At 35.1% G+C, this 16,414-nt stretch overlaps 1 protein-coding gene across 30 annotated transcripts in view; it reads right to left on the bottom strand.

Moving 5' to 3' along the window:
- The window catches only part of LOC117351583 (mucin-21-like), a 62,261-nt gene extending 46,050 nt beyond the window's left edge, over positions 1-16,211 (bottom strand). For 3 of the 30 annotated variants that reach the window (XM_033927042.1, XM_033927046.1, XM_033927060.1), the window contains exons 1-14: positions 15,965-16,181; positions 15,590-15,618; positions 13,953-13,976; positions 13,667-13,687; positions 11,504-11,527; positions 11,219-11,239; positions 9,062-9,085; positions 8,777-8,797; positions 6,622-6,645; positions 6,337-6,357; positions 4,182-4,205; positions 3,897-3,917; positions 1,742-1,765; positions 1,457-1,477 (exon numbers count right to left, since the gene is read on the bottom strand). In XM_033927042.1, the coding sequence (XP_033782933.1) occupies positions 1,457-1,477; positions 1,742-1,765; positions 3,897-3,917; positions 4,182-4,205; positions 6,337-6,357; positions 6,622-6,645; positions 8,777-8,797; positions 9,062-9,085; positions 11,219-11,239; positions 11,504-11,527; positions 13,667-13,687; positions 13,953-13,976; positions 15,590-15,618; positions 15,965-16,016 (351 nt within the window). In that variant the 5' untranslated portion in view covers positions 16,017-16,181. Of the gene's footprint in view, positions 1-1,456; positions 1,478-1,741; positions 1,766-3,896; positions 3,918-4,181; positions 4,206-6,336; positions 6,358-6,621; positions 6,646-8,776; positions 8,798-9,061; positions 9,086-11,218; positions 11,240-11,503; positions 11,528-13,666; positions 13,688-13,952; positions 13,977-15,589; positions 15,619-15,964 lie in introns of all 30 variants that reach the window. The other 27 variants (XM_033927039.1, XM_033927043.1, XM_033927072.1 and 24 more) reach the window with 26 other exon arrangements.
- Between the last annotated feature and the right edge of the window lie 203 nt (positions 16,212-16,414).

Genomic DNA, 16,414 nt, shown 5'->3' with positions numbered 1-16,414 from the left:
TTTTATATTAAGAAAGCCAAGGACCCAATAAAACCCCTGAGGAAGGCATTTTTCTAGAAGTTGGCCTGTGTTGGCTTTTATCTTGTGTGTCACTTGTGACTATATATATCCTTTTTGGATGGTTTTTAAGATTATTGTTTTGAAGTCATTTGGGGACTGCTATATCTACAATGTTATATCTTCAATGCTATATCTACAATGTTTTTGTTGTTTTGCTGCTTCATCTCCTTTGTGTAACATTTTGTTCTTTTGTCTTAACCATTACTGGTGCAAGATATGGTGTTCAGTTCTGATGAATCTGAGATTTTCAAACAAATCTCTGTAACTCTAGGTGATGAAATGGGCCTCTTGGACAAACTGAACAGTAGCAAATCAACTGGACCGGTTGGTATACATCCCAGAGTGCTGATAAAAATGAAAAATGAAATTGCAGATCTATTGTTGGTAATTTGCAATTTTTCATTAAAATGCAGCATAGTACCAGAAAATAGAGGGTGGCCAACTTAATGCTGATTTTTAAAATGTTTTCCAAGGTGTTCTGGGAAACTATAGGCCTGTGAGGCTGATGTCAGTGCTGGGCAAAATGGTAGAGATTATTATAAAGAACAAAATGACAAAATCTTGTATGCATGGATTAATGAAAGAAAGCCAACATGGATTTAGTCAATCTGCTGCATTTCTTTGAAGGTATGAATGAATATGCGGATAAAGGTGAGCCATTTGATCAAGTTGAAGTTTATTTAAAATTTGATTAAACGCCTATCTTGAATTCTAGATAAAATACAATAGTAAAAAAAGGGGGAATACAAAATTAAAACAAAGCCATATACAAACTAAATACAAAGCGAAAAATGACAAATAACAAGAGGGAAAGAGCAGGAACCACAATAAAGTTTAGGCAAGAAGACATTAACAAAAAAAAACAATGGGAATAAAGGAAGACAAATTCAATACTGCTGAATACATTTTGACAGGAATAAAAAGAAGAAAGAAGTTAAAAAAGAAAAAGTAAGATTAATGTACAAAAGCGTCTTTAAAAATGAAACATTTCAATGCCCCTTTAAATTTCTCTAAATTTGTTTCCGCTCTTATGTGTAAAAGCAAGGAGTTTCAAATCATGAGAACGGTCATTGAGAATCTTGTCCTACGACGAGTACTGATAATCTTTAATGAGGGTACAAAAAATAGATGTTGAGTTGTAGAATGAGAGCAGTGATTGTAGACAAGAACTTCTCATGGGAAAGTCCTAGAGCAGCAAAGTAATTTTAATGGCATCAATCAATAGAAATAGACACATATATGCTCACCGATATAGACACAGATATGAACACAGACACGCAAATTTACACAGAGGTAGACAGATTGGCTACAAAGAGCAACATTTACTGACACAATAAAACCAATTTGATTCTTTTGACGTCGGCAATAGTTCAGAAAAACAAAAGCTTGCACTTACATTACCAGAAGCAGCAGGAGCCTAAGAGAAGATTTAGAGCAGTGATTTTAGAGAAGAACTTCTCATGTGAAAGTCCTAGAGCAGCAAAGTCACTTTAATGGCATCAAACAATAGAGGTAGACACACATATGCTCACCCACTCCGACATAGATATGAACCCAGATATGCAAATTCACACAGAGATAGACACAGTGGCTACAGAGATCTATATTTTCTGATAAAGTTCCATCTGTTTAATACTTTATACTTTTGCAATAGATCAGAAGAAATCAAGTTTGGACTTACTTGACCGGCACCTGTGGTGTTAGTCTAAATAGAAGAATGAGATCATTGATTTTAGAGAAGAATTTCTCACAGGAAACTCACAAAGCAGCAAAGTTGAGATCAGTCAATAGAGACAGACAAACATATGAACACACACAAAGAGGTAGGCATATATATGTTCACAGATACAGACACGGCACACACACACAGATGTAGATACCGTGGCTAAAAGAACAAGATTTCTGGATACAGTAGCACCAAAAGATTAGGTTTACCATAATGTCAGTACCCTGATTGTAAATGCATTATGAGAATAAAAGAACTTCTGCTATTTCCATCATTGGAGTAACGCTGCGGAACTAATTAACTGGACCGCTAACGGCTCTATCTGATATTCAGAAGTTCACAAAATGCTTAAAACTACACTATTTAGAGAAGCATTTCAATAAAAGATGTATTGCCTAATGCTGGTTTTATGATGAACTGTACTGTGAGGGTCTACGAAACTATGGCGTTTTAAGATGTAACTACTCATCTGTAATTTAAGATATTTCTAAATGCCTTGTTTGTTCCATTTTGTGTATGTTACTCTTGTAAGGCCGCCTAGGAAAATTTTTTAAATAAATAAGAATGAGAGCAGTGAATCACTTTATTGACATTCATCAATAGAGGTAGACACAGTGGCTGCCAAAGAAGAAGATTATTGGTGACTGTTAATGTTTTTTATATTAAGAAAGCCAAGGACCCAATAAAACCCCTGAGGAAGGCATTTTTCTAGAAGTTGGCCTGTGTTGGCTTTTATCTTGTGTGTCACTTGTGACTATATATATCCTTTTTGGATGGTTTTTAAGATTATTGTTTTGAAGTCATTTGGGGACTGCTATATCTACAATGTTATATCTTCAATGCTATATCTACAATGTTTTTGTTGTTTTGCTGCTTCATCTCCTTTGTGTAACATTTTGTTCTTTTGTCTTAACCATTACTGGTGCAAGATATGGTGTTCAGTTCTGATGAATCTGAGATTTTCAAACAAATCTCTGTAACTCTAGGTGATGAAATGGGCCTCTTGGACAAACTGAACAGTAGCAAATCAACTGGACCGGTTGGTATACATCCCAGAGTGCTGATAAAAATGAAAAATGAAATTGCAGATCTATTGTTGGTAATTTGCAATTTTTCATTAAAATGCAGCATAGTACCAGAAAATAGAGGGTGGCCAACTTAATGCTGATTTTTAAAATGTTTTCCAAGGTGTTCTGGGAAACTATAGGCCTGTGAGGCTGATGTCAGTGCTGGGCAAAATGGTAGAGATTATTATAAAGAACAAAATGACAAAATCTTGTATGCATGGATTAATGAAAGAAAGCCAACATGGATTTAGTCAATCTGCTGCATTTCTTTGAAGGTATGAATGAATATGCGGATAAAGGTGAGCCATTTGATCAAGTTGAAGTTTATTTAAAATTTGATTAAACGCCTATCTTGAATTCTAGATAAAATACAATAGTAAAAAAAGGGGGAATACAAAATTAAAACAAAGCCATATACAAACTAAATACAAAGCGAAAAATGACAAATAACAAGAGGGAAAGAGCAGGAACCACAATAAAGTTTAGGCAAGAAGACATTAACAAAAAAAACAATGGGAATAAAGGAAGACAAATTCAATACTGCTGAATACATTTTGACAGGAATAAAAAGAAGAAAGAAGTTAAAAAAGAAAAAGTAAGATTAATGTACAAAAGCGTCTTTAAAAATGAAACATTTCAATGCCCCTTTAAATTTCTCTAAATTTGTTTCCGCTCTTATGTGTAAAAGCAAGGAGTTTCAAATCATGAGAACGGTCATTGAGAATCTTGTCCTACGACGAGTACTGATAATCTTTAATGAGGGTACAAAAAATAGATGTTGAGTTGTAGAATGAGAGCAGTGATTGTAGACAAGAACTTCTCATGGGAAAGTCCTAGAGCAGCAAAGTAATTTTAATGGCATCAATCAATAGAAATAGACACATATATGCTCACCGATATAGACACAGATATGAACACAGACACGCAAATTTACACAGAGGTAGACAGATTGGCTACAAAGAGCAACATTTACTGACACAATAAAACCAATTTGATTCTTTTGACGTCGGCAATAGTTCAGAAAAACAAAAGCTTGCACTTACATTACCAGAAGCAGCAGGAGCCTAAGAGAAGATTTAGAGCAGTGATTTTAGAGAAGAACTTCTCATGTGAAAGTCCTAGAGCAGCAAAGTCACTTTAATGGCATCAAACAATAGAGGTAGACACACATATGCTCACCCACTCCGACATAGATATGAACCCAGATATGCAAATTCACACAGAGATAGACACAGTGGCTACAGAGATCTATATTTTCTGATAAAGTTCCATCTGTTTAATACTTTATACTTTTGCAATAGATCAGAAGAAATCAAGTTTGGACTTACTTGACCGGCACCTGTGGTGTTAGTCTAAATAGAAGAATGAGATCATTGATTTTAGAGAAGAATTTCTCACAGGAAACTCACAAAGCAGCAAAGTTGAGATCAGTCAATAGAGACAGACAAACATATGAACACACACAAAGAGGTAGGCATATATATGTTCACAGATACAGACACGGCACACACACACAGATGTAGATACCGTGGCTAAAAGAACAAGATTTCTGGATACAGTAGCACCAAAAGATTAGGTTTACCATAATGTCAGTACCCTGATTGTAAATGCATTATGAGAATAAAAGAACTTCTGCTATTTCCATCATTGGAGTAACGCTGCGGAACTAATTAACTGGACCGCTAACGGCTCTATCTGATATTCAGAAGTTCACAAAATGCTTAAAACTACACTATTTAGAGAAGCATTTCAATAAAAGATGTATTGCCTAATGCTGGTTTTATGATGAACTGTACTGTGAGGGTCTACGAAACTATGGCGTTTTAAGATGTAACTACTCATCTGTAATTTAAGATATTTCTAAATGCCTTGTTTGTTCCATTTTGTGTATGTTACTCTTGTAAGGCCGCCTAGGAAAATTTTTTAAATAAATAAGAATGAGAGCAGTGAATCACTTTATTGACATTCATCAATAGAGGTAGACACAGTGGCTGCCAAAGAAGAAGATTATTGGTGACTGTTAATGTTTTTTATATTAAGAAAGCCAAGGACCCAATAAAACCCCTGAGGAAGGCATTTTTCTAGAAGTTGGCCTGTGTTGGCTTTTATCTTGTGTGTCACTTGTGACTATATATATCCTTTTTGGATGGTTTTTAAGATTATTGTTTTGAAGTCATTTGGGGACTGCTATATCTACAATGTTATATCTTCAATGCTATATCTACAATGTTTTTGTTGTTTTGCTGCTTCATCTCCTTTGTGTAACATTTTGTTCTTTTGTCTTAACCATTACTGGTGCAAGATATGGTGTTCAGTTCTGATGAATCTGAGATTTTCAAACAAATCTCTGTAACTCTAGGTGATGAAATGGGCCTCTTGGACAAACTGAACAGTAGCAAATCAACTGGACCGGTTGGTATACATCCCAGAGTGCTGATAAAAATGAAAAATGAAATTGCAGATCTATTGTTGGTAATTTGCAATTTTTCATTAAAATGCAGCATAGTACCAGAAAATAGAGGGTGGCCAACTTAATGCTGATTTTTAAAATGTTTTCCAAGGTGTTCTGGGAAACTATAGGCCTGTGAGGCTGATGTCAGTGCTGGGCAAAATGGTAGAGATTATTATAAAGAACAAAATGACAAAATCTTGTATGCATGGATTAATGAAAGAAAGCCAACATGGATTTAGTCAATCTGCTGCATTTCTTTGAAGGTATGAATGAATATGCGGATAAAGGTGAGCCATTTGATCAAGTTGAAGTTTATTTAAAATTTGATTAAACGCCTATCTTGAATTCTAGATAAAATACAATAGTAAAAAAAGGGGGAATACAAAATTAAAACAAAGCCATATACAAACTAAATACAAAGCGAAAAATGACAAATAACAAGAGGGAAAGAGCAGGAACCACAATAAAGTTTAGGCAAGAAGACATTAACAAAAAAAACAATGGGAATAAAGGAAGACAAATTCAATACTGCTGAATACATTTTGACAGGAATAAAAAGAAGAAAGAAGTTAAAAAAGAAAAAGTAAGATTAATGTACAAAAGCGTCTTTAAAAATGAAACATTTCAATGCCCCTTTAAATTTCTCTAAATTTGTTTCCGCTCTTATGTGTAAAAGCAAGGAGTTTCAAATCATGAGAACGGTCATTGAGAATCTTGTCCTACGACGAGTACTGATAATCTTTAATGAGGGTACAAAAAATAGATGTTGAGTTGTAGAATGAGAGCAGTGATTGTAGACAAGAACTTCTCATGGGAAAGTCCTAGAGCAGCAAAGTAATTTTAATGGCATCAATCAATAGAAATAGACACATATATGCTCACCGATATAGACACAGATATGAACACAGACACGCAAATTTACACAGAGGTAGACAGATTGGCTACAAAGAGCAACATTTACTGACACAATAAAACCAATTTGATTCTTTTGACGTCGGCAATAGTTCAGAAAAACAAAAGCTTGCACTTACATTACCAGAAGCAGCAGGAGCCTAAGAGAAGATTTAGAGCAGTGATTTTAGAGAAGAACTTCTCATGTGAAAGTCCTAGAGCAGCAAAGTCACTTTAATGGCATCAAACAATAGAGGTAGACACACATATGCTCACCCACTCCGACATAGATATGAACCCAGATATGCAAATTCACACAGAGATAGACACAGTGGCTACAGAGATCTATATTTTCTGATAAAGTTCCATCTGTTTAATACTTTATACTTTTGCAATAGATCAGAAGAAATCAAGTTTGGACTTACTTGACCGGCACCTGTGGTGTTAGTCTAAATAGAAGAATGAGATCATTGATTTTAGAGAAGAATTTCTCACAGGAAACTCACAAAGCAGCAAAGTTGAGATCAGTCAATAGAGACAGACAAACATATGAACACACACAAAGAGGTAGGCATATATATGTTCACAGATACAGACACGGCACACACACACAGATGTAGATACCGTGGCTAAAAGAACAAGATTTCTGGATACAGTAGCACCAAAAGATTAGGTTTACCATAATGTCAGTACCCTGATTGTAAATGCATTATGAGAATAAAAGAACTTCTGCTATTTCCATCATTGGAGTAACGCTGCGGAACTAATTAACTGGACCGCTAACGGCTCTATCTGATATTCAGAAGTTCACAAAATGCTTAAAACTACACTATTTAGAGAAGCATTTCAATAAAAGATGTATTGCCTAATGCTGGTTTTATGATGAACTGTACTGTGAGGGTCTACGAAACTATGGCGTTTTAAGATGTAACTACTCATCTGTAATTTAAGATATTTCTAAATGCCTTGTTTGTTCCATTTTGTGTATGTTACTCTTGTAAGGCCGCCTAGGAAAATTTTTTAAATAAATAAGAATGAGAGCAGTGAATCACTTTATTGACATTCATCAATAGAGGTAGACACAGTGGCTGCCAAAGAAGAAGATTATTGGTGACTGTTAATGTTTTTTATATTAAGAAAGCCAAGGACCCAATAAAACCCCTGAGGAAGGCATTTTTCTAGAAGTTGGCCTGTGTTGGCTTTTATCTTGTGTGTCACTTGTGACTATATATATCCTTTTTGGATGGTTTTTAAGATTATTGTTTTGAAGTCATTTGGGGACTGCTATATCTACAATGTTATATCTTCAATGCTATATCTACAATGTTTTTGTTGTTTTGCTGCTTCATCTCCTTTGTGTAACATTTTGTTCTTTTGTCTTAACCATTACTGGTGCAAGATATGGTGTTCAGTTCTGATGAATCTGAGATTTTCAAACAAATCTCTGTAACTCTAGGTGATGAAATGGGCCTCTTGGACAAACTGAACAGTAGCAAATCAACTGGACCGGTTGGTATACATCCCAGAGTGCTGATAAAAATGAAAAATGAAATTGCAGATCTATTGTTGGTAATTTGCAATTTTTCATTAAAATGCAGCATAGTACCAGAAAATAGAGGGTGGCCAACTTAATGCTGATTTTTAAAATGTTTTCCAAGGTGTTCTGGGAAACTATAGGCCTGTGAGGCTGATGTCAGTGCTGGGCAAAATGGTAGAGATTATTATAAAGAACAAAATGACAAAATCTTGTATGCATGGATTAATGAAAGAAAGCCAACATGGATTTAGTCAATCTGCTGCATTTCTTTGAAGGTATGAATGAATATGCGGATAAAGGTGAGCCATTTGATCAAGTTGAAGTTTATTTAAAATTTGATTAAACGCCTATCTTGAATTCTAGATAAAATACAATAGTAAAAAAAGGGGGAATACAAAATTAAAACAAAGCCATATACAAACTAAATACAAAGCGAAAAATGACAAATAACAAGAGGGAAAGAGCAGGAACCACAATAAAGTTTAGGCAAGAAGACATTAACAAAAAAAACAATGGGAATAAAGGAAGACAAATTCAATACTGCTGAATACATTTTGACAGGAATAAAAAGAAGAAAGAAGTTAAAAAAGAAAAAGTAAGATTAATGTACAAAAGCGTCTTTAAAAATGAAACATTTCAATGCCCCTTTAAATTTCTCTAAATTTGTTTCCGCTCTTATGTGTAAAAGCAAGGAGTTTCAAATCATGAGAACGGTCATTGAGAATCTTGTCCTACGACGAGTACTGATAATCTTTAATGAGGGTACAAAAAATAGATGTTGAGTTGTAGAATGAGAGCAGTGATTGTAGACAAGAACTTCTCATGGGAAAGTCCTAGAGCAGCAAAGTAATTTTAATGGCATCAATCAATAGAAATAGACACATATATGCTCACCGATATAGACACAGATATGAACACAGACACGCAAATTTACACAGAGGTAGACAGATTGGCTACAAAGAGCAACATTTACTGACACAATAAAACCAATTTGATTCTTTTGACGTCGGCAATAGTTCAGAAAAACAAAAGCTTGCACTTACATTACCAGAAGCAGCAGGAGCCTAAGAGAAGATTTAGAGCAGTGATTTTAGAGAAGAACTTCTCATGTGAAAGTCCTAGAGCAGCAAAGTCACTTTAATGGCATCAAACAATAGAGGTAGACACACATATGCTCACCCACTCCGACATAGATATGAACCCAGATATGCAAATTCACACAGAGATAGACACAGTGGCTACAGAGATCTATATTTTCTGATAAAGTTCCATCTGTTTAATACTTTATACTTTTGCAATAGATCAGAAGAAATCAAGTTTGGACTTACTTGACCGGCACCTGTGGTGTTAGTCTAAATAGAAGAATGAGATCATTGATTTTAGAGAAGAATTTCTCACAGGAAACTCACAAAGCAGCAAAGTTGAGATCAGTCAATAGAGACAGACAAACATATGAACACACACAAAGAGGTAGGCATATATATGTTCACAGATACAGACACGGCACACACACACAGATGTAGATACCGTGGCTAAAAGAACAAGATTTCTGGATACAGTAGCACCAAAAGATTAGGTTTACCATAATGTCAGTACCCTGATTGTAAATGCATTATGAGAATAAAAGAACTTCTGCTATTTCCATCATTGGAGTAACGCTGCGGAACTAATTAACTGGACCGCTAACGGCTCTATCTGATATTCAGAAGTTCACAAAATGCTTAAAACTACACTATTTAGAGAAGCATTTCAATAAAAGATGTATTGCCATAATGCTGGTTTTATGATGAACTGTACTGTGAGGGTCTACGAAACTATGGCGTTTTAAGATGTAACTACTCATCTGTAATTTAAGATATTTCTAAATGCCTTGTTTGTTCCATTTTGTGTATGTTACTCTTGTAAGGCCGCCTAGGAAAATTTTTTAAATAAATAAGAATGAGAGCAGTGAATCACTTTATTGACATTCATCAATAGAGGTAGACACAGTGGCTGCCAAAGAAGAAGATTATTGGTGACTGTTAATGTTTTTTATATTAAGAAAGCCAAGGACCCAATAAAACCCCTGAGGAAGGCATTTTTCTAGAAGTTGGCCTGTGTTGGCTTTTATCTTGTGTGTCACTTGTGACTATATATATCCTTTTTGGATGGTTTTTAAGATTATTGTTTTGAAGTCATTTGGGGACTGCTATATCTACAATGTTATATCTTCAATGCTATATCTACAATGTTTTTGTTGTTTTGCTGCTTCATCTCCTTTGTGTAACATTTTGTTCTTTTGTCTTAACCATTACTGGTGCAAGATATGGTGTTCAGTTCTGATGAATCTGAGATTTTCAAACAAATCTCTGTAACTCTAGGTGATGAAATGGGCCTCTTGGACAAACTGAACAGTAGCAAATCAACTGGACCGGTTGGTATACATCCCAGAGTGCTGATAAAAATGAAAAATGAAATTGCAGATCTATTGTTGGTAATTTGCAATTTTTCATTAAAATGCAGCATAGTACCAGAAAATAGAGGGTGGCCAACTTAATGCTGATTTTTAAAATGTTTTCCAAGGTGTTCTGGGAAACTATAGGCCTGTGAGGCTGATGTCAGTGCTGGGCAAAATGGTAGAGATTATTATAAAGAACAAAATGACAAAATCTTGTATGCATGGATTAATGAAAGAAAGCCAACATGGATTTAGTCAATCTGCTGCATTTCTTTGAAGGTATGAATGAATATGCGGATAAAGGTGAGCCATTTGATCAAGTTGAAGTTTATTTAAAATTTGATTAAACGCCTATCTTGAATTCTAGATAAAATACAATAGTAAAAAAAGGGGGAATACAAAATTAAAACAAAGCCATATACAAACTAAATACAAAGCGAAAAATGACAAATAACAAGAGGGAAAGAGCAGGAACCACAATAAAGTTTAGGCAAGAAGACATTAACAAAAAAAAACAATGGGAATAAAGGAAAACAAATTCAATACTGCTGAATACATTTTGACAGGAATAAAAAGAAGAAAGAAGTTAAAAAAGAAAAAGTAAGATTAATGTACAAAAGCGTCTTTAAAAATGAAACATTTCAATGCCCCTTTAAATTTCTCTAAATTTGTTTCCGCTCTTATGTGTAAAAGCAAGGAGTTTCAAATCATGAGAACGGTCATTGAGAATCTTGTCCTACGACGAGTACTGATAATCTTTAATGAGGGTACGAAAAATAGATGTTGAGTTGTAGAATGAGAGCAGTGATTGTAGACAAGAACTTCTCATGGGAAAGTCCTAGAGCAGCAAAGTAATTTTAATGGCATCAATCAATAGAAATAGACACATATATGCTCACCGATATAGACACAGATATGAACACAGACACGCAAATTTACACAGAGGTAGACAGATTGGCTACAAAGAGCAACATTTACTGACACAATAAAACCAATTTGATTCTTTTGACGTCGGCAATAGTTCAGAAAAACAAAAGCTTGCACTTACATTACCAGAAGCAGCAGGAGCCTAAGAGAAGATTTAGAGCAGTGATTTTAGAGAAGAACTTCTCATGTGAAAGTCCTAGAGCAGCAAAGTCACTTTAATGGCATCAAACAATAGAGGTAGACACACATATGCTCACCCACTCCGACATAGATATGAACCCAGATATGCAAATTCACACAGAGATAGACACAGTGGCTACAGAGATCTATATTTTCTGATAAAGTAACATCAGTTTAATACTTTATACTTTTGCAATAGATCAGAAGAAATCAAGTTTGGACTTACTTGACCGGCACCTGTGGTGTTAGTCTAAATAGAAGAATGAGATCATTGATTTTAGAGAAGAATTTCTCACAGGAAACTCACAAAGCAGCAAAGTTGAGATCAGTCAATAGAGACAGACAAACATATGAACACACACAAAGAGGTAGGCACATATATGTTCACAGATACAGACACGGCACACACACACAGATGTAGATACCGTTGCTAAAAGGACAAGATTTCTGGATACAGTAACACCAAAAGATTAGGCTTATCACAATGTCAGTACCCTGATTGTAAATGCATTATGAGAATAAAAGAACTTCTGCTATTTCCATCATTGGAGTAACGCTGCGGAACTAATTAACTGGACCGCTAACGGCTCTATCTGATATTCAGAAGTTCACAAAATGCTTAAAACTACACTATTTAGAGAAGCATTTCAATAAAAGATGTATTGCCATAATGCTGGTTTTATGATGAACTGTACTGTGAGGGTCTACGAAACTATGGCGTTTTAAGATGTAACTACTCATCTAGTAATTTAAGATATTTCTAAAAGCCTTGTTTGTTCCATTTTGTGTATGTTACTCTTGTAAGGCCGCCTAGGAAAATTTTTTAAATAAATAAGAATGAGAGCAGTGAATCACTTTATTGACATTCATCAATAGAGGTAGACAGAGTGGCTGCCAAAGAGGAAGATTATTGGTGACTGTTAATGTTTTTTATATTAAGAAAGCCAAGGACCCAATAAAACCCCTGAGGAAGGCATTTTTCTAGAAGTTGGCCTGTGTTTGGCTTTTATCTTGTGTGTCACTTGTGACTATATATATCCTTTTTGGATGGTTTTTAAGATTATTGTTTTGAAGTCATTTGGGGACTGCTATATCTACAATGTTATATCTTCAATGCTATATCTACAATGTTTTTGTTGTTTTGCTGCTTCATCTCCTTTGTGTAACATTTTGTTCTTTTGTCTTAACCATTACTGGTGCAAGATATGGTGTTCAGTTCTGATGAATCTGAGATTTTCAAACAAATCTCTGTAACTCTAGGTGATGAAATGGGCCTCTTGGACAAACTGAACAGTAGCAAATCAACTGGACCGGTTGGTATACATCCCAGAGTGCTGATAAAAATGAAAAATGAAATTGCAGATCTATTGTTGGTAATTTGCAATTTTTCATTAAAATGCAGCATAGTACCAGAAAATAGAGGGTGGCCAACTTAATGCTGATTTTTAAAATGTTTTCCAAGGTGTTCTGGGAAACTATAGGCCTGTGAGGCTGATGTCAGTGCTGGGCAAAATGGTAGAGATTATTATAAAGAACAAAATGACAAAATCTTGTATGCATGGATTAATGAAAGAAAGCCAACATGGATTTAGTCAATCTGCTGCATTTCTTTGAAGGTATGAATGAATATGCGGATAAAGGTGAGCCATTTGATCAAGTTGAAGTTTATTTAAAATTTGATTAAACGCCTATCTTGAATTCTAGATAAAATACAATAGTAAAAAAAGGGGGAATACAAAATTAAAACAAAGCCATATACAAACTAAATACAAAGCGAAAAATGACAAATAACAAGAGGGAAAGAGCAGGAACCACAATAAAGTTTAGGCCAGAAGACATTAACAAAAAAAAAAAAAAATGGGAATAAAGGGAAACAAATTCAATACTGCTGAATACATTTTGACAGGAATAAAAAGAAGAAAGAAGTTAAAAAAGAAAAAGTAAGATTAATGTACAGAAGCATCTTTAAAAATGAAACATTTCAATGCCCCTTTAAATTTCTCTAAATTTGTTTCCACTCTTATGTGTAAAGGCATGGAGTTTCAAATCTTGGGAACGGTCATTGAGAATCTTGTCCTACGACGAGTACTGATAATCTTTAATGAGGGTACGAAAAATAGATGTTGAATTATAGAATGAGAGCAGTGATTGTAGACAAGAACTTCTCACGGTGAAAGTCCTAGAGCAGCAAAGTCACTTTACTGGCATCAATCAATACAAATAGACACATATATGCTCACCGATATAGACACAGCTATGAACCCAGACACGCAAATTTACACAGAGGTAGACAGAGTGGCTACAAAGAGCAACATTTTCTTACACAATAAAATCAATTTGATTCTTTTGACGTCGGCAATAGTTCAAAAAAACAAAAGCTTGCACTGACATTACCAGAAGCACCAGGAGCCTAAAGAGAAGATTTAGAGCAGTGATTTTAGAGAAGAACTTCTCATGTGAAAGTCCTAGAGCAGCAAAGTCACTTTAATGGCATCAATCAATAGAGGTAGACACACATATGCTCACCCACTCCTACATAGATATAAACCCAGATATGCAAATTCACACAGAGATAGACACAGTGGCTACAGAGATCTATATTTTCTGATAAAGTAACATCAGTTTAATACTTTATACTTTTGCAATAGATCAGAAGAAATCAAGTTTGGACTTACTTGACCGGCACCTGTGGTGTTAGTCTAAATAGAAGAATGAGATCATTGATTTTAGAGAAGAATTTCTCACAGGAAACTCACAAAGCAGCAAAGTTGAGATCAGTCAATAGAGACAGACAAACATATGAACACACACAAAGAGGTAGGCATATATATGTTCACAGATACAGACACGGCACACACACACAGATGTAGATACCGTGGCTAAAAGAACAAGATTTCTGGATACAGTAGCACCAAAAGATTAGGTTTACCATAATGTCAGTACCCTGATTGTAAATGCATTATGAGAATAAAAGAACTTCTGCTATTTCCATCATTGGAGTAACGCTGCGGAACTAATTAACTGGACCGCTAACGGCTCTATCTGATATTCAGAAGTTCACAAAATGCTTAAAACTACACTATTTAGAGAAGCATTTCAATAAAAGATGTATTGCCTAATGCTGGTTTTATGATGAACTGTACTGTGAGGGTCTACGAAACTATGGCGTTTTAAGATGTAACTACTCATCTGTAATTTAAGATATTTCTAAATGCCTTGTTTGTTCCATTTTGTGTATGTTACTCTTGTAAGGCCGCCTAGGAAAATTTTTTAAATGAATAAGAATGAGAGCAGTGAGTCACTATATTGGCATCTATCAATAGAGGTAGACACAGTGGCTGCCAAAGAAGAAGATTATTGGTGACTGTTAATGTTTTTTATATTAAGAAAGCCAAGGACCCAATAAAACCCCTGAGGAAGGCATTTTTCTAGAAGTTGGCCTGTGTTTGGCTTTTATCTTGTGTGTCACCTTTGACTATATACTGTATATCCTTTTTGGATGGTTTTTAAGATTATTGTTTTAAAGTCATTTGGGGACTGCTATATCAACAATGTTATATCTTCAATGCTATATCTACAATGTTTTTATTGTTTTGCTGCTTCATCTCCTTTGTGTAACATTTTGGATTTTGTTCTTTTGTCTTAAGCATTACTGGTGCAAGATATGGTGTTCAGTTCGGATGAATCTGAGATTTTCAAACAAATCTCTGTAACTCTAGGTGATATAATGGGCCTGTTGGACAAACTGAACAGTAGCAAATCAACTGGACTGGATGGTATACGTCCCAGAGTGCTGATAAAAATGAAAAATGAAATTACAGATCTATTGTTGGTAATTTGTAATTTTTCATTAAAATGCAGCATAGTACCAGAAAATAGAGGGTGGCCAACTTAATGCTGATTTTTAAAAAGTGTTCCAAAGGTGTTCTGGTAAAGTATAGACCTGTGAGGCTGATGTCAGTGCTGGGAAAAATGGTAGAGATTATTATAAAGAACAAAATAACAAAATATTTTATGCATGGATTAATGAAAGAAAGCCAACATGGATTTAGTCAATCTGCTGCATTTCTTTGAAGGTGTGAATGAATATGCGGATAAAGGTGAGCCATTTGATCAAGTTGAAGTTTATTTAAAATTTGATTTGTTCACAGATACAGACACATAAATGAACACAGACATGCAAATACAGACAGAGGTAGACACAGTGGATGCAAAAGTGCAAAATTTTCTGATATAGTAACATCAATTTAATACTTTTTACTTCTGCAGGAGTTGAGATGAACAAATACCAAGAACAAAAGTTTAAACTTACATGATTAATAGTTTCTTGAGCTGTAGTGCCTGTCAAAGAAGAGCTTGAATTTAATGTTGTTGCTAGTATTGTTTGGTATTCTAAGGCAAATTCATTAATTAAGTTCAAGATGCCTGTGGGACTGATGTGCCCAACATAACTGTGTAATGATTCTCTGTGACAATTTCTTTGCAAGCCACCTCTTTCCCAGTGGAAAATTGTCAGTGGGTATAATGTTCTTACAATTAATCACATTTAGTATATAAACAACACCTGTGTCTCCCCATGCACCCCTCTAACATGGGAGGGAGATGTCTGCCATAAAGTCTTCTGGGTATTTACAGTAAATATGTAGGCTTCTGCTCAAAGTTCTGTAATAATTTCAAGGTTACTTACTCTGGTAGCAGCAGCTCAGAGCCACCAGCAGAAAAACTACTGTGATCTTCATGGCTGGGTTGTTTGTATATTGAGTCTTGAGCTTCAACAGACAAAGGAATGTAGGTAGAGAGCCCTGCGCTCAGCTCATGTATATACTGTGAATATCCTCCTCGCTCCGCCCAGGATCTCCGGTGACAGCTCAGCTTCTGGCATCATTTTTTAGGTCATTTGACTTTGACCATGCACCAAATCTTGTACAAGTGCCAATCTTCTAAATCTGCTTAAGACTTTCTGTGAGAAAAGAAAACAGGTAATGTCCTGATTTACTTGTATTTGTAAATCAAAGGAAAGACGTGTACAAGGCACATCTAATATTTTGCTAGGTTTGAACCTCAATTTTGGATGTATTTGAAAGTTCCCAGAACCTCCCTAAGAATTGCCGCTGCTGGGTCAGACCAGTGGTCCATT

Source organism: Geotrypetes seraphini, chromosome 18 (assembly GCF_902459505.1).
Source record: "Geotrypetes seraphini chromosome 18, aGeoSer1.1, whole genome shotgun sequence".
NCBI lineage: Eukaryota > Metazoa > Chordata > Amphibia > Gymnophiona > Dermophiidae > Geotrypetes > Geotrypetes seraphini.
This window is presented reverse-complemented; position numbering and strand designations above follow the sequence as displayed.